At 41.5% G+C, this 23,923-nt stretch overlaps 1 protein-coding gene across 1 annotated transcript in view; it reads left to right on the top strand.

The window, feature by feature from the left end:
* MYRFL (myelin regulatory factor like) overlaps positions 1-23,923 on the top strand; it is a gene marked incomplete at its 5' end in the record, with an annotated part of 120,790 nt that overhangs the window by 34,546 nt on the left and 62,321 nt on the right. Inside the window, 5 exons of the mRNA XM_080662859.1 lie at positions 10,198-10,265; positions 10,355-10,598; positions 11,828-11,919; positions 19,478-19,628; positions 23,347-23,542. Of these exons, the coding sequence (XP_080518985.1) occupies positions 10,198-10,265; positions 10,355-10,598; positions 11,828-11,919; positions 19,478-19,628; positions 23,347-23,542 (751 nt within the window). The remainder of the gene's footprint in view (positions 1-10,197; positions 10,266-10,354; positions 10,599-11,827; positions 11,920-19,477; positions 19,629-23,346; positions 23,543-23,923) is intronic.

The raw sequence follows: 23,923 nt of genomic DNA, 5'->3' as shown, positions 1-23,923 counted from the left end.
TTACTGATACTGGTCCTAGGGCAATGGAAACTAAAGAGAAAATAAACAAATGGGACTACATCAAAATAAAAAGCTTTTGCACAGCAAAGGAGACCATCAATAAAACAACAAGAAAACCCACTGCATGGGAGAACATATTTGCCAATAATATCAACAATAAGGGTTTAATCTCCAACATTTACAGGGAACTCATGCAGCTTAACAAAAAGAAGATAAACAACCCAGTCAAAAAATGGGCAACTGATCTAAATAGACACTTTTTGAAAGAAGACAGAAGACCAAGAGACATATGAAAACCTGCTCAAAGTCACTAATCATCAGAGAGATGCAAATCAAAACAACAATGCGGTACCATCTCACACCTGTCAGAATGGCTATTATCAACAAATCAACAAATGACAAGTGCTGGCGATGATGCGGAGAAAAAGGAAACCTTGTGCACTGCTGGTGGGAATGCAGACTGGTGCAGCCACTGCGGAGAACAGTATGGACTGTCAGATTGCCAAAAAACTAAAAATGGAACTCCCATTTGACCCAGTGATCCTACTTCTAGGAATATATCCCAAGAAACTAGAAACATGAATCAGAAAGGATATATGCACCCCTATGTTCATAGCAGCACAATTCACCATAGCTAAGATTTGGAAACAGCCTAAGTGCCCATCAGGAGATGAGTGGATTAAAAAACCGTGATACATCTACACAATGGAATACTACACTGCGCTAAAAAAGAAGGAGTTCTTACCATTTGCAACAACATGGATGGAGATGGAGAGCATTATGCTAAGTGAAATAAGCCAGGCAGAGAAAGATAAATATCACATGATCTCACTCATTTGTGGAATATAATGAACAACATAAACTGATGAACAAAAATAGATCCAGAGACAGAGAAACATCAATCAGAACATCAAACCTCAGGGAAGGTAGGGGGGTAAGGAGAAGAGATCAACCAAAGGACTTACATGCATGCATATAAGCCTAATCAATGGACACAGACAACAGGAGGGTGGGGGCATGAATGGGAGGTGGGGGGTAATGGGGGAATAAGGACACATATGTAATACCTTAATCAATAAAGAAAAAAAAAAAAAGCTGGTCAAGTATTTATTGAGTGTTTACTCATGTGCTCACAACTCGGTACTATGCAAGACACACACACACACAGAATATTAAGACATGCTCTTTATGTGAATGTCCATGTGGGAGGATAAATCACACACATGAAAAACTGAAGAAAATACTTTCAATAACAATTTTTATATTTGGGTAATGGGATACAACAGCGAACAAAACAGATGAAACCTCTGCTAAGGGCAGTGTGGTGGGAAGCCGTCTGCCCTGGTAGGGCACCCAGGCATTTTTCTCTGAGTTAGTGGTATATGTTGATAAAGTAGGATGATTTTTTGGGGTAAGTTTAAAGATTATTTTAAAATTCTCTACAGAGAATTTAAAAATAAATGGAATTTAAAAATAAATCCTTATTACCTCCTCTTCCCATTCCTTCACTGCTGGTACTCCATTGCCCGTGCGCCACTCTAGTGGGAAAAGAAAGACAATGGCATAGAGTAAGTCATTCAGTAAGATAAGAAAAGTAAGCATAAGGTAAGAGGGTGTGAGGGCTGGGGGAAGGCTACCATTTTACGGTGGCTGGTCAGGAAAGTCCTCTCGTGATACATGTATGACTCCATGTAGTGTAAAAAAGCAGTAATTCACATTTATTAAGTACCAGGCATTTAACTTTGTACCAGGCCCTGTGCTAAGTTGAGCTCACTGTGTGATAGAACTTGAAAGAAGAGGCAGTTGGTGGGCAGTCACTGAAGAAAACGGGATTGGACTGTCAGATTGCCAGTAGTCTCAGCTGGGTGTTCACATGAGGCCCGTGTCTTAATTCTATGTGCCCTGCATGGTGCCTAGTGGAGCCATAAGCACACACTAGGTGCTCAATACTTGCTCAAGCCTGGTTGCATTCTGGAAGAAATACTGGATGCTTTGGGGGCAATATGCTGATGTCACGGATATACGTGTAACCTCAACCAGCAGCAGGGTCAAGTCTAGTTTGCACCCTCTCTTTGGGTTTGCATGACATTCAACTTCCAAAAGACTGGATCTCCACTAACCCTTCAAAACAGGTTGTGTGTCTCAGATGAAAGGCTTTAGAAGGGAAATTATTATATTTTTTTATCAGCAGCTAAAATTCTTCTTATTTTCACAACTCTCTCCTACAGAAGCTAGAGACAGAGTTGGCCCCTCAAGGAGTGACTCATGGTGTCTGTTGCTTCCTAGGCCCACTTCTTAAAATCTCTTTGGCTTACTAGGTAAATTCAGAGCAGGAAGACAAAAGCCAGTCTCAGGAGCATTCCTGGGATTCCTGCCATGGTGCCTGTGATTAGGGAAGAGTTAGCAATTTAGAAACAGTTCCAGATAAGAGTGTTTTTCTTGAAGTTAATCATTGCCCTTGTTCTAACAATTTGCTTACTTATTTTAAATAACTTCCCTAGTTTGAAAGTAGCTATCATTAATTCTTTGCTCAAATTCTCTGAAAAGAACTGCCAAATTTCAATATGTTAAAATGCATCAAGCATGGAATGCAATGAAATAAAGGAGTAGTTGTGATGCCTTTTGGAAGGGACACTACATTTTAAGGAATGCATTTAAAATTTTAAAATTTTCATTTTAAAACCACCAACACACATTGCTGCCACTGAACACAGGGACCTTTGGTTCTCCACAAAGGAATGGAGCATGCATTCCTGCTTCTAATATGCCATGCCATATTTCCCGAGTAAACTTATAATTTACCTATGATTGTTAGTTTTTATTCATATTATTGAATTTAGTGGTGCTGCTAATGTAAAGATAACTTAACTGCCTAGAACCCGTGGTCGGCAAACTGCAGCTCGCGAGCCACATGAGGCTCTTTGGCCCCTTGAGTGTGGCTCTTCCACAAAATACCATGGCTTGGGTGAGTCTATTTTGAAGAAGTGGCGTTAGAAGAAGTTTAAGTTTAAATAATTTGGCTCTCAAAAGAAATTTCTATCGTACTGTTGATATTTGGCTCTGTTGACTAATGAGTTTGCCGACCACTGGCCTAGAATCTTGAATGTGGCATTTAAGATCATACAGTCAATCACCAAATTTAATTCGCAGATTTATAGGAGTGATCCATGTGCAGAATTTAAGAAGTCAAATGGTGCCATATATATGGCTTATAATGAAAACCAGCAATCTTCTGCCCTACTCCCATGTCCCTGAATTTGGCTCTCCCAGAGGCAGATACTTTTTAACCCTTTTAGATATTTCTACCACCTTTTATTTAAATGATGTTTTTTTAAAAAAAAATTTATCTTTATTGTTGAAAGTATTACAGATGTCCCCTTTTCCTCCCCCAGTGACCTTCTCCACCCCGCTCTCATGCTCTCCCCACCCCTCACCCAGGCCTTCAATGAACTATTGTCTGTGTCCATGGGTTATGCATATATGCATATAAATTCTTTGGTTAATCTCTTCCCGCCCCCTTCCTCTTTTATTGGTCTTCTTACTTTATACATTTTAATAACTTAATGTTATCTCAGAAATGTGGAACCTTCAACTGTATAATTCCATTTATCCCCCAATCCCTTCCTCTATACTATAGTTGTCCTAAGTATTATAACTACACACATTATAAACTCTACAAGATAATGTCATAACTTTTGCTTGCTACAGTCCTATGTATTTTTTAAAAAAATTAAGAGGAAAAGTAATTTGCATTCAGATATAGACCATTTTTTATTCTCTACATTTCTTCCTAAACTTTCAAGTTTTCATCTGTCTTTCCCTTTAGCTTGAATAATGCCTTTAGCATTTCTTATTGTACATATCTATTCATGGATTCACTTAAAAATTGTTTTTATCTAAAAATGTCTTTATTTTGCTTTCATTCTTGAGAGATAGTTTCATTGGATATAAAGTTCTAGATTGTCAGTTTTTATTTTCTCTAGCACTTTAGAGATATTGGACTGTCTTATTGCCCCCGGAGATTTTGATTAGAAGTCACTGATCATTTAATCACTGTTACCTCACATGTAATACGTTGTTTTTCCTTGGTTAGTTTTGAAGCTACTTTTATTTTTGGTTTATGGCTATGTGACTTTGATGACCTAGGTGTGGTTTTCTCATTATCTACTTTGCTTAAGATTGCTGAGCTTCTTGAACCTATACATTTATGTCTTTTACCAAGTTTGGGAAGTTTTGGGCCATTATATCGTTATTTTTCTGCTCCACTCTCTCCATAAGTTCCTGAGTCTCTTTTAATTCATTTTTTTCTCTGTTCTTTAGATTGGATGATATCTATTGATCTATCTTCAAGTTCTGTTATGCCACCAGTGATTTTTAAAATTTTTAAAGTTTCATATCTAAAATTGTCTTCAATTCTAGAATTTTCATTTAGTTCTATTTTTTAAAATTTCTTTATTGATTAAGGTATTACATATGTGTCTTCATCCCTCCATTAACACCCCCCCACACACTCATGCCCTTGCCCCCCTGGTGTTCATGTTCATTGGTTAGGCTTATATTCATGCATACAAGTCCTTTGGTTGATCTCTCCTCCTTTCCCCTACCCTCCCCTACCATCCCTCTGAGGTAGGGCAGTCTGATTGATGCTTCTCTGCCTCTGGATCTGTCCCTGTTCATTGGTTTATGTTGTTCATTATATTCCACAAATGAGTGAGATCATGTGGTATTTGTCTTTCTCTGACTGGCTTATTTCACTTAGCATAATGCTCTCCAGTTCCATCCATGCTGTTGCAAATGGTAGGAATTCCTTCTTTTTTAGCACAGCGTAGTATTCCATTGTGTAGATGTACCACAGTTTTTTAATCCACTTATCTGCTGATGGGCACTTAGGCTGTTTCCAAATCTTAGCTATGGTGAATTGTGCTGCTATGAACATAGGGGTGCATATATCCTTTCTGACTCGTGTTTCTAGTTTTTTGGGATATATTCCTAGAAGTGGGATCACTGGGTCAAATGGGAGCTCCATTTTTAGTTTTTTGAGGAAACTCCATACTGTTCACCACAGTGGCTGCACCAGTCTGCATTCCCACCAGCAGTGCAAAGGAGTTCCTTTTTCTCCGCATCCTCGCCAACACTTGTCATTTGTTGATTTGTTGATGATAGCCATTCTGTCGGGTGTGAGATGATACCGCATTGTTGTTTTGATTTGAATCTCTCGGATAATTAGTGACTTTGAGCATGTTGGCCTTCCTTCTGTCCTCCTTCAAAAAGTGTCTATTTAGGTCCGTTGCCCATTTTTTGACTGGATTGTTTATCTCCCTTTTGTTAAGTTGTATGAGTTCCCTGTAAATGTTGGAGATTAAACCCTTATTGTTGATATCATTGGCAAATATGTTCTCCCATGCAGTGGGCTTTCTTGTTGTTTTGTTGATGGTTTCTTTTGCTGTGCAAAAGCTTTTTATTTTGATGTAGTCTCATTTGTTTATTTTCTCTTTAGTTTCCATTGCCCTAGGAGCAGTATCAGTGAAGAAGCTCCTTTGGCATATGTCTGAGATTTTGCTGCCTGTGGATTCCTCTAATATTTTTATGGTTTCCCATCGTATGTTTAAGTCCTTGATCCATTTTGAGTTTATTTTTGTGTATGGTGTAAGTTGGTGGTCTAGTTTCATTTTTTTGCATGTATCTGTCCAATTTTCCCAACACCATTTGTTGAAGAGACTGTCTTGACTCCATTTTATGTTCATGCCTCCTTTGTCAAATATTAAGTGGTTTGGGTCGATTTCTGAGTTCTCTATTCTATTCCATTGATCTATAGGTCTGTTCTTGTGCCAGTACCAGGCTGTTTTAAGAACAGTGGCTTTGTAATACAGCTTGATATCTGGTATTGAGATCCCACCTACTTTGTTCTTCTTTCTCAGGATTGCTGTGGCTATTCAGGGTCTTTTTTTATTTCAGATGAATTTTTGGAGAGTTCTTTCTAGGTCTGTGAAATATGCCGTTGGTATTTTAATGGGGATTGCATTGAATCTGGTGATTGCTTTGGGTAGTATGGACATTTTGATGATGTTGATTCTACCAATCCATGAACATGGTATGTTCTTCCATCTATTTATGTCTTCCTCTATCTCTTTTTTCAGTGTCCTGTAGTTTTCTGCGTATAGGTCTTTTACCTCCTTAGTTAAGTTTATTCCTAGGTATCTTAATTTTTTTGGTGCAATGGTAAATGGGATTTCTTTTTTAGTCTCTCTTTATATAAGTTCACTATTGGTGTGTAGAAATGCCATAGATATCTTGGCATTAATTTTGTATCCTGCTACATTGCTGAATTCATTTATTAAGTCTATTAGTTTTTTGATGGAGTCTTTAGGGTTTTTTATGTACAATATTATGTCATCTGCAAATAAGGACAGCTTTACTTCTTCTTTTCCAATTTGGATGCCTTTTATTTCTTCTTCTTGTCTGATCGCAATGGCTAGTACTTCCAGTACTATGTCAAACAGGTGTGGTGAGAGTGGGCATCCCTGTCTTGTTCCTGTTCTTAGGGGAAATGGTTTTAGTTTTTATCCATTGAGTATGATGTTAGCTCTGGGTTTATCATATATAGCTTTTATTATGTTGAGGTATGATCCTTCTATTCCCACCTTGCTGAGAGTTTTTATCAAGAAAGGGTGTTGGATTTTGTCAAATGCTTTTTCTGCGTCAATTGATATGATTATGTGATTTTTATCTCTCAATTTGTTTATGTGATGTATCAGGTTAATTGATTTGCGGATATTGTGCCATCCTTGCATCCCTGGGATAAATCCTACTTGGTCATGGTGTATGATCTTTCTGATTTATTGGTGGTCTGAAGCTGTGGTCGCAGTTCTCTGTCCCCAGCGGCTGCAGGGTCCTGTTTGTGTCTGAGACCAGGATCCTAGTCTCAAGCAGCTCTGTTTCTCAAGATGGCGTGGTCTCTGTGCCCGCACCGTCTGCCCCTGGTGATTAACTTCTTTGCTCTGGTGAATCTTCTTCTCCAGATGTCCCTTGTTGAGGCGCCAGAAATGCTAGGGTCTTTTCCGCAGCCAGGGTTCAGGAATCTGGAGAAGGGCTGTGTGTAAATGAATGAAGAGACTAGAGAAGAAATATAAATTTGGGAGGCAGGGGGGAGCCAGGGGAGGCTCCACTTTCTAGTGAAGTGGGCTCCTAGTTTTTTTTTTTTTTAATAGTGTCTATATCTTTGCTGAGATTTTATATTTAAAATTTTTTTTACAAACACATTTTCTTCTACTCCATTAAGCTTAGTTACAATCACTGCTTAAAATTCCTTTTTGCTTATTGAGTATCTGAATCAGTTCTGGATTAGTGTCCACGGACTGTTCTTTCCCTTGAGGCTGGGCTACATTTTTCTGTTTCTTTATTGAGTAGTTCTCTGTTTGCTGTTGTTGGAATAATGAATTGTATATTTATGGATAACATTCTTTTAGGGGTTGTTTTCTCAGTTTGTCAACTTAGAGTTGGTAACCAAAAGATACTTATTCCTACTAAGTCATTGATGAATTCTTAATTGTATCCTGGACATGGTGATTCTCTGGGTTACTTTATATTCCTCTGAAGAGTATATACACGGTGTCCTCAAAATGTATACACACTTTGAATATTTATTAATTCCAATAGGTTAAATCTAAAAACCACCACAACAACAAACCATCAAATGAGCTATCAGCTGTTAAAGTGTGTATAAGTTTTTTGGGACACCCTGTATATTTTTGTTTTACCAGGCAATTACTTTGCTTAGACTCAATTTGTAAAGTCTATCTCTTGGGCAGTAGCTCAAATTCAATTTAGTCCTTTTTTCTTTGGCTGGGCTGTGTGAATTTAGCCCCACACATGGATGGCTCAGGAGTCAGCCAGACACTTGGGCAGAGTTTACCTGTAGAATCTGGGGTTTCTTCTCTCTAGATCTCTCTTTTCCAAGATTCCTCTTTCACTTTCAGCAACTGTGTTTGCCTCACACTCTGTTCTCTGGTTCCTTAGGCCAGAAAGTTTGTAGGTTTCTATGGGCATTTTAGCTGTTTGTGGTTCTGACTTCAACCAGTCCTAAAGCTAAGAGCTGTAAGCAAGTAACTCATCTTATGCCATTATCTCTGTCCAAGTTTCAGTGCCCCTCTAGAATCTTCTTGCTTTTGCCCACTTTTCATTGTTTTGGGGTAGATTACAATTTTTTCCCCCCCAGAGTTCATAGCTTTTATCTGTGGGAGGGTCAGGTCTGGTAGGAGCTCACCAGTCATATCAGAAGCAGAAGAGCTTTTTGTGTTTCTTTTGCACTCCTTATTTATCTAGCTGTTTGTTCTCTGTCCTTAACGTGAAAGGCTTTTTGAAAACGTCTGTTCCTTCCTTGTTTGTTGTTGTTTAAGATATTCTGTGTGCAAGCCATTCTTCTCAAAGGATGAGCTTCGTTGTAGAGTGATTGGGCAGGGACTGGCTATTTTCTTGGGTGACTTCAAAATATGATTGTTCCCCGCCCACTCCTCACCCCGCCAAGAACATCAGAATTTTCTAGGGAACAACCTTCCATTTCCACTGTGAGAAACTTGCTTGAATGCCTGCAAAGCCAAGTTAAGGAAAGGTCTCAGTTCAGCCTTTGGACTTTTAATTAATCTTTCCATTTTTATCCCAGTAGCTCCATAGTCTCCTGGGATTTATTTCTCCAGAGCGGAAGCTTTTTCAGCTTCTGTTGGGCGGATGGAGTTGGTTGCCTGGCTGTACAGGTTGGGGAAGATTATCTAGCAGGCGTCCTCAAACTACGGCCCGCGGGCCACATGCAGCCCACCGAGGACATTTATCTGGCCCGCCAGGTGCCGCTGCCTGTCCTGCCGACTCGTCCCGGGCCCGCAGTGGGCATAGGAATTTGTTCATAGTTTTTTTTTTTTAAAACTATAGTCCGGCCTTCCAACGGTCTGAGGGACAGTGAACTGGCCCCCTGTTTAAAAAGTTTGAGGACCCCTGGTCTAAGGGTCTGGCTGTTCCTTCATCTAATTTTCAAGGGATCCTTTTAGTTTCAGCCCCCGAATTCAGAGGCTCCTGGTAACTCCAATGTCTTGGGCTTTTCTGGATTTGTATTTGAATTAGATAATTTCCTGTTGGCTCCTACGTCCCCTCCGTCATCCCAGGAAGTCTTGTTTCGGCTTTTTCCATCCTGTGATTCAGTTCCCATCCACACTACTTCTGTCTGCACCAGTGCCATTAAAATATGTCCTAGTGTGGTCTCTGCTCATACGCTCTATGTCCTTTTGTGTTTATGTTTCTTTATTCCTCTACTTTCATTTGGGTGGGGTTTTTGGAGAACTTTAAAAGTATGTTTGTTCTCTCTTCCCTTATTAGAAGTGATTCAATTATAAAGGATCAATTTGAGGAGAAAGCATAACTTTCCTAGTAAATAATAAAAGCAGACTTTTCTCTTTATTGTACAAGCGTAAAATCTTAGTCAACCAAGAAAAACATGACGGCTTACTCTCCAGCTAGAGAATCAAGTGGAGGGTGGTGGTGCTTATGTATGACTTAGGATCACAGACCTTCTGAGCCATTAGGGACTGGTAGGCTTTTTGGAACAGAAGTTTTCACACTTTGTTAGTAGTGGTACTCATTTTTTAAAATAAAATTTTACTAGCACCTCAATATATAAATGTTATGGTCCCCCCCTGCCAAGGTATTAAAAATTTTTCTTTTATAAAACCCTGAGCTACTGCCAAGAACTTTGGGATCTCCCAAAGCACACCTGGAAAACTCTTGCTTTATTTGTCTTAGCCCAAACTGTATCTCTCTGGTGTCAGTGCTTTGAAAATGTTCAAAAGCGATAATAATGTTAATTGAAGTTTCCCGAGCACTCTCTAGGTTTGGGGCATTCTGGGTTTGCACACAGTATCTCATTTAATTCTCACAGTGAAGCTATGAGGAAGGTGTAATGAATATTCCCAATTTGTAGGCGAGGAACCCAGGAGAAGTGGAAGAGCTGGGACTCAAACCCAGGTCTGTCTGACTCAAAGCCCATTCATTTAATACAGGACACTGGGCGTGGTCCGGTGGGCTCTGGCCCCTGGAGCACCTGGAACCGTCTCTGGAGGTGCTGTACACTGAGGGCCGCCTCCGCTTGTGACAAAAATATAATGATGGAATAGTTACTACAAAAAAAGCAACGAATGTCTGGTTTATCCTCAGGCAACGCCAGCTCCCAGATACCCCACCCTACTCTGCATCAGACTCCTGCTCTCCTCCACAGGTCAAAGGTGAGTGCCCTGCGCCTCCTGCACAACGTGCACCTTCTTCAACTCTGGGTGGCGGGGAAGAGGCCCTTTTCACCTGTGTGTCCCCGCAGGTGCATGCTGCCCGACTGTGAGGACCCCAGCTGCTTTTCTCCACTCTGCTGCTGCACCTGGGACATTGTCTGAGCACCCCCCACAGAGCTCCTCCCAAGTGAGCGACCCCGGCCTTGCCCACCACGACTTTCCCAACTGCGGCCCAAACACCGGTCATCCCGCCACCGCCCTGGACCAGTCTGTGTCCTCTCATCTGGGGGCAAGTTGTTCCTACCATCAGCAGCCTCTGTGCCACAGCCCTGGGTAAAGAGCAAGATGCTTAGTTATGAAAGACCTCAGAGCAGCCCGCCCCAGGCAGTGCCAGTAGAGAGTGAACAGTGGCGTCCTGTCCAGGAGATGGCAGTGTTGAGACATATATTAGACATGGCCAGGCCCAGTGCTCTTGGCTTTACCATCTATTCATTTAAAACCCACTAACCCAGTGGTCGGCAAACTCATTAGTCAACAGAGCCAAATATCAACAGTACAACGATTGAAATTTCTTTTGAGAGCCAAATATCTTAAACTTAAACTTCTTCTAATGCCACTTGTTCAAAATAGACTCTCCCAGGCCGTGGTATTTTGTGGAAGAGCCACACTCAAGGGGCCAAAGAGCCGCATGTGGCTCGCGAGCAGCAGTTTGCCGACCACTGCACTAAACCCAAGGTCCTTCTCATTCAATGAAAAGCTGAAGTATCAGGAATGCATAGGGAGATTCATAGGGAGATTCTGGGTGGTGGAGAAAGCCGTTTGCTCATGCAGCCTCAGGTAGAGTACTCAAGGGAATTTGTGCCTGAGCTCTCAGAAAAATATCTCTCAATTAAACATTCACCAATATTCCTTTCTTCTTTTTTCCTTCCTCTCCCCCCTTTTTCCCTTTCATTCCAACTGTTGGGCAAAAAAGAGTAAAGGCCATAGAAAATTGTGGTAAAATTCCATGTGAAAAAAAATTTCAGATGTAAAACATATACCTGTATTTTAAGTCGGTATTTTCTCTGTCTCAATGAGTCCTCTGTCTTTGTCAGTTTTTTATTTTATTTTTCTAAAGAGTTTAAATTTAATTTTAGAGAGAGAGTACGGGAGAGGGAGAGAGAAACATCAATTAGTGCATGGCCCTGGGGAGCGAGCCTGCAACTCAGCCATGTGCCCTGACCAGGAATCAAACTGGCAGCTTTCTGGTGCACGGGAAGACACCCAACCAACTGAGCCACACGGGCCAGGGCTGTCAGTTTATTTTTCGAGTAGGTGAATCCAGGTCCATTGAGTAAGGGAAAATGAAGTTTGAGACCAGTAGGACGCACGGAATAGGGGCTTGCTTTGTCCACTCCATGCATAGACCTAGTTTTGCAGACTAGTAAGGGCTCAAGGAACATTAATTCATTAGAATTAGACTTAAGAAGGCGAAGAACAGAGAACTGGGACATTAAATTTTATTTTCTGTGACATGCAGAGCAAAGAAGGAGCCTAACTACATTTTGGTTTCTTGATTTTAGAGCCTCATTGCCACCCACAAAGAAGAGAAAGTGCACACAGACGCTGGAGGACTCCAGGGACTGTCGAATGTGGGCCCACGACTCCAGACCAAGTGAGCCAACGGAGGGGGGAGGGGGAGGAGGGCGTGGTGGGAGGAGGGGGGCAGGGTGTCGCTGCCCATCCCATTCAGTCAGGGCTTTTTTTTTTTTTAACTAGCCTTGGAGCAGCCCTACAAAATTTTTTCTCTCTCGTATAAGGACAGTGATTGACCCTGGGAGTTATTTCTTCCCTGTTGACATAATGTTTCTTGCCCTTAGGTGGGGTCGTACAGGAGCTCCTAGGAAGAGATGCCATTTGCTCTCTCTGCTGCAGAGGGCACACCAGTCCTTTTAATTGCAGGACAATGTGTCTCCGAGGACCCAGACCCCAGGCCTGGGGGAGCTGTACAACTGGCAGCACCTTCAAGAGCCTGCGGTGGGCTCACGGCTTTGCCAGTGCCAGTTCCTCCACTGCAGTGGGCACAGGTAGCAGGGGCAGTCAGAGCTGACGCAGGAAGCCTAGGTGGGGTCCCAAGTCTCATCTTCCTAACAAGCTCCCAGCTGTGGGTGCTGCTGCTCCGGCAGTTATTCTGAGAAGCACGACTTCAGAGGATTTCTCCAGGGGAGCAGGAAGGTAGACAGTTGAGTTTCCCTAACATTTATTTCAAGTTAGCAGGTTCCCAGTAGCTCTTCAACATTTTGTAACATCATTTTAGAAGTCTTTTAGCACAATCATCTGATGCCCAAGTGGTCAGCCTGCTTTGTTCTTTGTCTTCTATAACATATGAGACATTATGTTTTTCTTTGTCTTATGTAACATGTGACACATTGTGTTTTGAGCTTAGAGACGTGATCAAGTTGAGAAAAGTTGTTGTTTTTTTGTCTGGAGCCTTGAACTTCAGAATTTTCAGAGGAAATGCTATGGTACTTGCTAGGGAAACAGGTAATACCACACAGCAGTTCTATCAGCCACTGTAAATAACCAAAGGTAGGTGGTGTGAAAGCGCCACTGAGGTCACTGCTTCTGCCTTTCCCAGCTACGCAAGAGCTGGTGCTTCAGGGACCTCTGGCCTCAGCTCCAGCCTGGGGCCCGGGGTCCTTCAGTGGACGATGCCTTCACCCTCTCAGCCGACTCCCACACATGGCCACTTCCTGCGAGTGCTGTGGCAGAGTTGTGCTCGACATCCGGCCCTTGTGTGTCCAAACCTCCTACGGTCTTTTATTTTGCATAGATCCACTGTGGTCAGCAGTTGCTTGATTTTTCTTATTCCAACCCTAGAAATACAAAATGCAAAATAAGGGCCCCTTTCCAGATAATATAGAGCTCTCCATCCACCTTCCTAATTTCTGCAGACATCCTTGCATTCCGCCTTCAGCTTCAATATGATTCTCAAACACAAAAGGCTGAGTGCATTCCCAGCCAGACGAGAGGACCATCTGTTTGCTCTCCCACACAGGCACGGCTCACTGAGAGTACCAGGCGCGTCACCCAAACCTTCCAGGGGTTTCCTCATGTAACCAGATGCTGCTCTAATCGCCCTGGTCATGTCAGAGTTAAGCTCCATCCTGTGATGAGTTTCTGCTGTCTGTCCCCGGAAAGGGCATTGATTTGTCACCATCTCCAGAGAACAGCCGTGGAAGACTGTCTGAAATGTCCCAACAGATAGGAAACCTTGAATCCCTTGTTGAACACCCATTCAAAGGTCATTGAAAAGCTGGCTGAAGATAATTGGCTCCAGACAATGGTTCTAGAATAATAATGAGCAGATGGCAAAAAAAAAAAAAAAGGGATGGGGGGGCTGCAAAACTCAAGTAATTGCAAGTGCCATGTTTTCATTACAGTTTATATTTTCAGCAAACATTTTCTAGTGGAGAGCGTTGCTGAGGCCCAGGGTTTTTACCAAGGTCCTGGGGCAATGGCATATGGGTAGAGGAAGGGGGACCTTATGCTAGTCTTACAGGCAGGGTTTTGATGGGAGATAATATTCCGGTGACCTTCTTCCAAGCAGTTCACTTTGGCTAAGTTTTCCAAGATCCCCACTTATAGGGCTCACAGTGTAGAATTACTGGGATGCTTTGAGCATATGTAAAATCTTGCTCTGAGAGAAGGCAGGTTCCTGTTAGCTGGCTTTGACCCCATGTGGTCTGGATCCCAAATATGAGAGGGTTCCTGGTCCCACCTAATCTGAACCCCAAATATTAAAGGGTCCACGGCCTCATATGGTTTGCACATCAAATATAAAAGGGTTTATCAGCTCCAGAGTTGTGACCTTTGGCCCCCACTGAGAGGTGCAGTGGCTGAATTCACACTATAGAGTCAGAAGACTGTTTCATCTCTCCAGCAACTGGGAATTTTTAAAGCCTCACTTTTCTTGATTATCAAATAAGACTCATAAGTTCTACTTCACCGTTTCCAAGATTATTAAAAAAAGAATGCGTAAAAAATATTTTGAAAGACATTCAAATCTAAGCTACGAGTTTTTCTCCAAAAAGTTGGGACTTGGGCAGTTTGCTGCCGCCACATTTCTGCTTCTCTCTTCTGTTACATTTTCCTCAAGAAATCCTACGTGTAGCATGAAGGGAAGAGAAAGGTCTGAATCCCGCCTCTTCCACTTAAATGCTGTAACACTAAGCAAGTTATTTCAGGTCTTTGAACCTGTTTCCACAATTGTTGAGTGAGATTAAGAATCCTTTCTTCATAACCACTTTCTAAATCTGTTTGGTTGCATCTACTAAAGCACATCTTATGAACCAGTGATTCCACGCCTAGAATATACCTAACAAATTTGTACATAGGCCACTAAAAGACATGCACAAAAACAGTCATAGCAGTATTATTCATAATAGCCACAAACTGAAAAGAACGCAAATGACCATCAAGGGCAGGATAAAAGTGGTATAGTTGTACAATGGAGTACTATACAGCAACAAAGATGAACAAACAATTGCCATTTACAACAATAACAAGTGAATCTCATAAACACAATTTTGGGCAAAAGAAACCAACACATAAGAATACCTACCATATCATTCCATTTCTGTAAACTTCTCTATGGTGTTAGAGTTCAGAATAGTGATTATTCTTGGGCGGAAGAAAGCAGTGATGGGAAGAGGGCAGGGGGCGTGTCTTCTAGAGTGCTGGAACGTTCTATTTCTTTTTTTTTTTTTTAAGGTATTATATGTGTACATATCTTACCATTGCCCCCCCCCCACCCCACTCCCATACATGCCCTCATCCCCCAATGTTTTGCATCCGTTGGTTACTCTTATATGCATGCATATAAGTCCTTCAGTTGATCTCTTATTTCCCCCACCTCTCCCTAACCTTACCGCTGTAATTTGACAGTATGTTTGATGCTTTACTGCCTCTGTATCTATCTTTTTGTTCATCAGTTTATAATGTTTTTCATTATCCCCAAATGAGTGAAATCATGTGGTATTTTTCTTTCATTGACTGGCTTATTTCACTTAACATAATGTTCTCTAATTCCATCCAGGTGCCTACAAATGGTAGTAATTCCTTCTTTTTTATGGCAGCATAGTATACCATTGTGTAGATGTACCATAGTTTTCTGATCCAGTCATCTGCTGACGGGCACCTAGGCTGTTTCCAAATCTTAGCTATTGTAAATTGTGCTGCTATGAACATAGGGGTGCATATATCCTTTCTGACTCGTGTTTCTAGTTTTTTGGGATATATTCCTAGGAGTGGGATTACTGGGTCAAATGGGAGTTCCATTTTCAGTTTTTTGAGGAAACTCCATACTGTTCTCCACAGAGTCTGCACCAGTCTGCATTCCCACCAGCAGTGCACGAGGGTTCCTTTTTCTCCGCATCCTCGCCAACACTTGTCATTTGTTGATTTGTTGATGATAGCCATTCTGACAGGTGTGAGATGGTATTGCATTGTCGTTTTGATTTGCATCTCTCGGATAATTAGTGACTTTGAGCATGTTTTCATGTGTCTCTTGGCCTTCCTTCTGTCTTCTTTCGAAAAGATTCTATTTAGGTCCGTTGCCCATTTTTTTATTGGATCATTTATCTTCCTTTTATTAAGTTGTATAAGCTGCCTGTAGATGTTGGAGATTAAACCTTTATCAGTGATACCATTTGCAAATATGTTCTCCCATACAGTGGGGTTTCTTGTTGTTTTGTTGATGGTTTCTTTTGCTGTGCAAAAGCTTTTTATTTTGATGTAGTCCCATTTGTTTATTTTCTCTTTGGCTTCCATTGCCCTAGGGGCAGTATCACTGAAAAAGTTCTTTTGGCATATGTCTGAGATTTTGCTGCCTGTGGATTCCTCTAGTATTTTTATGGTTTCCCGTCTTATATTTAAGTCCTTGATCCATTTTGAGTTTATTTTTGTGTATGGTGTAAGTTGGTGATCTAGTTTCATTTTTTTGCATGTATCTGTCCAATTTTCCCAACACCATTTATTGAAGAGACTGTCTTGACTCCATTGTATGCTCATGCCTCCTTTGTCAAATATTAATTGCGCATAGTGGTTTGGGTCGATATCTGAATTCTCTGTTCTATTCCATTGATCTATATGTCTGTTCTTGTGCCAGTACCAGGCTGTTTTGAGAACAGTGGCTTTGTAATACAGCTTGAAATCTGGTATTGAGATCCCTCCTACTTTATTCTTCTTTCTCAGGATTGCTGTGGCTATTCGGGGTCTTTTTTTATTCCAGATGAATTTTTGGAGAGTTCTTTCTAGGTTAGAATGTTCTATTTCTTAATGAAGGTAGTTACCTGGTATAATTCATTCTATAAAAAAGTATCAAATTGTGTATTAATGATCATAATTCATTGTGTATATTATACTTCAATAGAGAAAGTTTATTAAAAAGGGGGTCCTTACCTTGAAGGCGAGTTACTGTTGATGAGAAACGGTGTCAGGTGTCTGGGACAGTATCCATGGTGCAGAAAACACACAGGAATAGTAGATTTTCTTAGTAGTATTAGTAAGCTCTTGAATAGGCTCAGGCTTGTGCCTGGAATTTTGGTGTGAGCTTGTGGTCCCAGATTCCCATCCCTGGGATTGACCAGCTGGTAGCCAGCTCCCAGAGAAGCCAGGCTTTGTCAGTCCTTTTGGAGTGGCTGCTCTGATGCCCTTGCTGCCAGGATTAGGAAAGGTGGGAAGTGCCATTATCCTTGAGGACAATGCCTTCTTCCCACTGCACACCCTCCCTACCAGCACCTCCAGGAGCAGAGCTGGCCTTGAGCTGCTTCCCCTGGCACCTTGCCCTTGCCACCATGCTTGAGTGGAAAAGGGCCTGAATTAGCTGGTATTCTCACATCAGATAACGTTACCATGGAGGCCAAGAAATGAAGTATTTACCAAGGCTTCTTGGGAATAAGTCACCTGAGCTGAAACAAGTACGTGTGATGATGACACCACTGTCTAAACTCTTACTGGTGACAGACACTATGCTAAGCACTTACAGACATTACTCATGGAATCCCTCCAATAATCCTGGGAGGTGTCCTAAGGTTACTCCCATTTTTCAGATGAAGAAACTGAAGCCCAGAGTCCTTAAACCATTCCCTAAGATCGGATAGCCACTGAGCGTAGAGTTGTGATCGAAACTCTTTCCAAACTTGAAGTTCTTGAACTTACTTACTTTCTCTTCATTGGAGGAGAGAGGAAGGAGAGCTGGAAGAACCAGTTTCTCCCTTTCTCTGAATTTGGTATAAACAGGAGGATATTAGAAAGGTTTGTTGTTGTAGTTTTGAAAATATTTAAGGCCAGATAACTTTTGGAGGAATGAGGACATAAAGAGCTCCTTGCATTGCTGACCTCCTCATTCACAGCTAGGAAAACATTTCTCAGGTTTTTGAGAAATCATTCCCAAATCCATATTTACAAAAAAACAAAAAAGTAGATGTGTCACTTAGGTGACATGTAATGGTGATACCCCAAGAAAAGCACATTTTCTGTGGCATTTGGGATCAAAAGCAACCTGAAGCAGCTCATTTATTTATTTTAGGAGGTCCTCAATCTATATATATAAAAGGCTTAGCAACCAGCCCACTGGCTGACTGGCCAACCGGCTGGTAGCTATGACACGCACTGACCACCAGGGGGCAGACACTCAACCCAGGAGCTGCTGAGCGACAGCAACTTTGCAGAGTGCCCCCTCACACTCTGGGACCTCAGAGGATGTTGAACTGCCAGTTTTGGCCCAATCCTCACAGGCCAGGCCAAAGGCCCCACCTGCTGGAGGGACCCCACTCACTCCACATATGCCCTTTGAGCCCTGGCCATCTAGGCCAGTCCAGCCTTGCTGGCCACCTTCTAATTAATTTCCTTTCAATGTGCATGAATCCGTGCACAGAGCCTCTAGTGAAAGTATAAAGAAAGAAAGTTGGGTGAGTGAAAGGAAACCCAGCCACACCCCCCTGCATGTTTTCTAAGCTGTGGGCTAAGTTCACTCTGTAGGAGCTAATGTCATATTTCTGCATCGTTCTTACAGCCTGCACCTGTTCTCATGAACAACCACTGTTTCCCTTTCACTCCTGATGTCAGGCATGAGTAATGGTGGAGGAGTTCAAAGAAAAGGGGAACAGCAAACGTGCCAATCGACTTTACATTAAAATTATCTGTGGTTGAATCGTACAGTTTGGAGGCACACTCAAATTAAGACAACGTGCAAGTTATGCAAAAACAGTTGCTTGCACGTGTGAAATCGCTGTCACTCTCTCCTGGTATCAGCTTCTGAAAGTGCTGTCACTATATTTTCTCTGCTGTGTAATGTTGCAAGTTGGGCAGGGCACCTGTTTTCATTTCTGTTTCACAGTTGAGGGAAGTAGGACGTTATGTGAAAAAATAACTCATCTAAGTTCAAAAGCTAGTTGGACCACAGAATCTTGGTGCCACCAGGGACCTGTAACGAATTAGAATATACTGTTTGCAGTGCACAAAAACAAGTAAACAAAAGACAAAAACCCAAACAAACAAACAGCTAGAGGATTTATTGACTTCTGGAACCCAAGAGTTTAAGATTGGATCCCAGAACTCAAATCACCCCATCAGACGGGGTGCCCTTCATTCTCAGTGTGCCTTCTACTGTGCTGGCTTCTTCCCAGACAGGCTTGTCCCTCATGTCCCCAGATGGTGCCAGCAGCTCTTGGAGATGTATCTCCCAGGTTCAAACCTCATGCAAAAATAGTAGCATCTTTGAACCTGCATTCCAGTGGTGCTGAAATCCACTCTGCTTGGGTTGGATTAGGCCAGGTGTCTCCCTGATGCAATTATGAACACACTAGTGGATGCTATACTTGGATTGGCCAAGCCTGGCTGGGTCTCCCACCCTCCTCAGGCTGGGATTGGACTAGGATCACACAGAATGGATGTGAGGAGATGCTGTGCAGGATGTACGGTAGGTAGATACTGAGGGCAATGGTTCCAACAAGTACTCACCCTGGCACCTTAGAGACCACTGACCTCAAGCTGCTCTGTCTATGGATGAGGAAACAAGGCTAGCTACATGCCTCTTGCCTCCCAACCCTGTTGCTTTCCACACAGTCACTCTGACTTCTAATGGCCTATTCATTAGCTCCATGCAGCTGTCTGTGAGTCTAGGAAAAGTAGCCTTGGGGGAAAGATCTAACATGCCTATTTCTTTGCAGTGACAAGTAGGAGTTACAGCAGCGAAATGCAAGACCATGACAGTGAGGGACAGAACATGATGCCTGCTGACCAGTGCTCCCCTGCTCTGAAGTGGCAGCCGTACCAAAGTGTTCCTTGGCATAGTTTATTAAATGGTCATTACGAAAAACTGTAAGTGGCCTTAGGAATCCCTTGTGGTGGGCTGGAGGGTGAGGGGAGAAAGGCAGTGCTAATTCTCAAGACTAAACCCAAGTATTTGGGATTTGATGCCACCTTGGCCAAATGGGATGGGCCAGTGAGAAGGTATGTCTTACTCCCTATGTTTTGCATTCTCACTAATGAGTAACTGGGACACGGGTTTCTGGCCTTCATGAATCCAGACTCATAATTCTAACTCCTTGTAATTTTCCCACTGAACAATGCAGGAGGAGGGAATCTTTCTCAGATCACATGCCCCGTTTTGTTTTTGTTTTATAATTGATTTCAGAGAGGAAGGGAAAGGGAGAGAGATAGAAACATCAATGATGAGAGAGAATCATTGATTGACTGCCTCCTGCAGGAGCTAATGTCATATTTCTGCACGCAACCCCACACTGGGGATTGAGCACGCAACCCAGGCATGTACCCTTGACGGGAATTGAACGTGGGACCCTTCAATCCAAAGGCCGGCATTCTATCCATTGACCACTTGCTCAGTTTATTTTTTTAATATTTTTATTAATTTCAGAGAGGAAGGGAGAGGTAGAGAGAATAGAAATTGAAACATCAATGATGAGAGAGAATCATTGATTGGCTGCCTCCTGCATGCCCCCCACTGGGGATCGAGCCTGCAACCCCGGCATATGCCCTTGGCCGGAATTGAACCCGGGACCCCTCAGTTCTCAGGCCAATGCTCTTATCCACTGAGCCAAACCGGCTAGGGCGGCCACATGCTCAGTTTAAACTAAAATCTGGAAAATGGAAATTTCCCAAATTACCAACATGTAATCCTGCAGTTATTTAAAAAATTTAGAGAATACATTTTGGGGTCATTATACATTTTTAGCTAGTGACACCTTCCTCCCCCAGCTTCTATGCTACCAATCAGTATTGTCAAGTTCACTTTTAACATACGCTGCAGTAAGCATAGTCACTAATGGCTTTGTATTCAGAGATGGAAATCAAAGCATACAGAATATCCTCACACTGGGAAAGTTACACCCTATTCTTATGACATTATGGTTTCAAGAAACAAACATGGACTTACACATTATTGCTCTTAAACATTCTTTAAGACTTTTCTATATTCCCTAAGATATAATTTACCCACCTATGTCTTCTAGAATTTTTGTTGATTATAAATACCTTCTTGAAACACTAGAAAATGTTAGTGGTTATAAAATAAAATTTTCAAGAAATAAAAATAGTATGAAATAAGAAATGTCGGCCTACAAACTTGAGGGCCTTCGTGGCATTTTTCAAATTCAAGTATAACTTCTTTAAGAGCAAAAATTATCCCTAGGACTTTAACGTAAGATGAACTAGAAGGAAGAAATATTTTCCTTAAAACAAAATCTAAGGAGTTAAGTAGAGGTAGAAGGGGGCATACAGGGGATAAATGGTGATGGAAAAAATAAAATAAATTATTTTTTAAAAAATCTAAGGAGTTAAACAGATTTGGGAGTTGGTATGTTTAATAGGAGGCAGAAAGAAGCAAGTTGCTAATTGTATCACTGAAATGTCACAGCTTTGTGTCTTTGCCATTGTGTGCACTTAGGAAAAGAAAGGAAGAGTCCATAGGTCTTGGTTTTGAGTCTTAGTCTTCATTTGATTATCTTTTGGGGGGTGTCCGGTATTCTATCTTAAATATGAGAACCAAGGTATGAAACTGTCACCCCATGCACAGTATTTTAATTGACACCTTTTAATTCTTCTTAATCTCTCTGCCTCTGAATTAATCAAGTTTTCCAGGTGACGTTATCTCTCTTCTTACTTGAATAGATCTACTCAGATCATTGAGAAAGAAAATCACTTGTGTCTTCTTAGATTATTATTCTAATTTGTTACAAAAATATTGTTTTCTTGAATTACCTAATTAATGTTAGGGGGTTGAAAATTTATCCGATCTCTTTTTTTCCTGGATAATATTTAAAACCTGTGTTAAAAGAGCTTTTAAAAAGCCAGTTTAGGTGACTTTATAATTAACTTTTGATATCAAAAACAGAATTGCTTTGCTTAAATAAACAGATTTCTTAACCAGAGATTGGTGTTTAAGATTCAGAATCATCTTCAACAGTATAATTACTGGTTGGTTCAGTTTCTGTTATAGCTATCCTTAAATTTCAGGCTCATATCTGAGCTGTCAGCCTTACCTGCTTCCTTCAGAGTTTTTGACAGTGAAACATGGAAGATCACAACAAGATATTTCCTTTTTTCTTAACCAAGACAGTTCTTATTACCCTCTGTCGGAAAATCTATACAATTCAATCCACGTAGCCTTTAGATGAGCAAATTAGCAGATTAGTTCTAGAAACCTGAGTCAATATAAAGTTCCCAGATGGCATAAGACACGTGGTCTTTATCAAATTCTTCCTTCAATCGATTTTCTTGCCTGCACTGTGATTGTGGAGCCTTTGACTGATCAGCTACTTGAGGGTAATCAATGACCCGGTGACTTGATCCACTGAGAAGATGCTTTACCTGCAAAGAACTAACACTATTTACCCAAGAGGCCCATTAATATTTTCTGTCTCTGGAATTAGAGGACAAATTAGAAAATCTGGGTTGTTCATTATAATGGCGGCCTTACAAATGAAAATCCCAGGATGCGAAAATCCACAGTAGCAGAGAGCGAGCGCAGCAGGAAGGACTGCCTCTTCAGCCCGGGGTCCCAGAAAAACCCACATTCAGAATCCTCGATGAATTAGAAGTCATGTTCCGTAGCTACACCATCCGTAAAAAACTCACCAAAGGAGTATTCAACCTTTATATTCTTTTCTCTACTTGATAATGTTTCACAATTAACACGTTTTATTTGGGGGAGCGGGCAGGTTTGAGGTGGAGGGGGCCAATGGAGGGGAAAAGGGACATCTGTAATACTTTCAACAATAAGGATAAATAAAAAATAAAAAAGAAGAGTATTTAAATATGTAAAGATGTTCAATTAATTAAGCATTTAATGAAACATGTGACATTCTATTGAAAATGGTTTGCTAAAACAAGGAAAGCAAGAATCTGGTCTTTTAGCCACTCCGCCACCATTGATGCCTTTCTGCAGAAATAACCAGCATAGTAGGTTTCTGGTGCAGTTACCAGATTGGGAGGGTTCTAGAGAAAGCAAGTTTTCAATCCGTAGGATGACTGGCTCTGGTTGGTCTGGTGGAAAGCTGTCCCTGGTATTTCTGACCTGCCTGCTTTACTCATAGGATCACCAGCGGGCAGAATATTCATTCATCTGAGTGACTATTTGAGAATGGTGTTGCTGATAAAATTTAGAGACTTCTTTTTTTAAAGGAGGAAAAAGATAAAATTCTATCCCAGATATTTCACAAGTCTGAGTAATGCGGAGACTTCCCAACATCTAGCCTATGTCTTTGTATCGTACGGTGGAGTGAAATCAGAAGTCTAGAAAGCACAAAGGGAAAGGCAGGCTGAGGAAATGATGCCTCCACTTGGCAAGAGTTGGGCTCCTTCCTGTGAAAAGATGAAAAGCTGCGAGAGAGCCAGCTGTGTTTTGAAATATCATTTTCATTTTCTCAGTAAAAATTCACAAAATTGATTGATTAAATACAGCAAAAGGAACTCCCTGCAATATATTTTCTTGAAATGTTTACACAAATAATATGGTTAATGAAAGAAAATGTGTGGAAAATGTTTGTAAAACTGGTTTCTTGTGTTTCTCTTTTCATAGACCCCATATAGGCTATCGAGTTGTCACAGACAAAGGATTTAATTATTCACCAGTAGATGAAGCTTTTGTTTGCCAAAAGAAGAACCATTTTCAGATAACCATCCACATCCAAGTTTGGGGAAGTCCAAAATTTGTCAAAACCCAAATGGGTCTAAAGCCAATAGAAATGTTTTACTTGAAAGCTTTTGGGGTTAAGGTAAGTCTATAGTTCCTTCCATTTAATTCAGCGAACATTTATTAAGTGTTCCAGTTGTCTGTTGCTGCATAACAAACTACCTCAAAACTCAGCAACTTAAAATACTGAACATCACTTATGTGGGTCACAATCTAAAACTTGGTTAGGGCTTTGCTCTGATAGCTCATCTCTGTTCAGGAGTCATTAGCTGGGGCAGTTCAACCGGGCCTGGATCCAGTTTGCAAGATGGCTCACTTACATGTCTGTCAAGTTTGTGCTGGCCATCAGCCAGGAGCTCAAAGGGACAGTGGCTGGGAGGCCATGGCTCATCTCTATGCGACCTCTCTATAGGATAGCTTGTGCTTCCTCACAGCATGGTGGATGGGTTCTAAGAATAAATAT

Source organism: Plecotus auritus, assembly GCF_963455305.1.
Source record: "Plecotus auritus genome assembly, chromosome: 3".
NCBI lineage: Eukaryota > Metazoa > Chordata > Mammalia > Chiroptera > Vespertilionidae > Plecotus > Plecotus auritus.
This window is presented reverse-complemented; position numbering and strand designations above follow the sequence as displayed.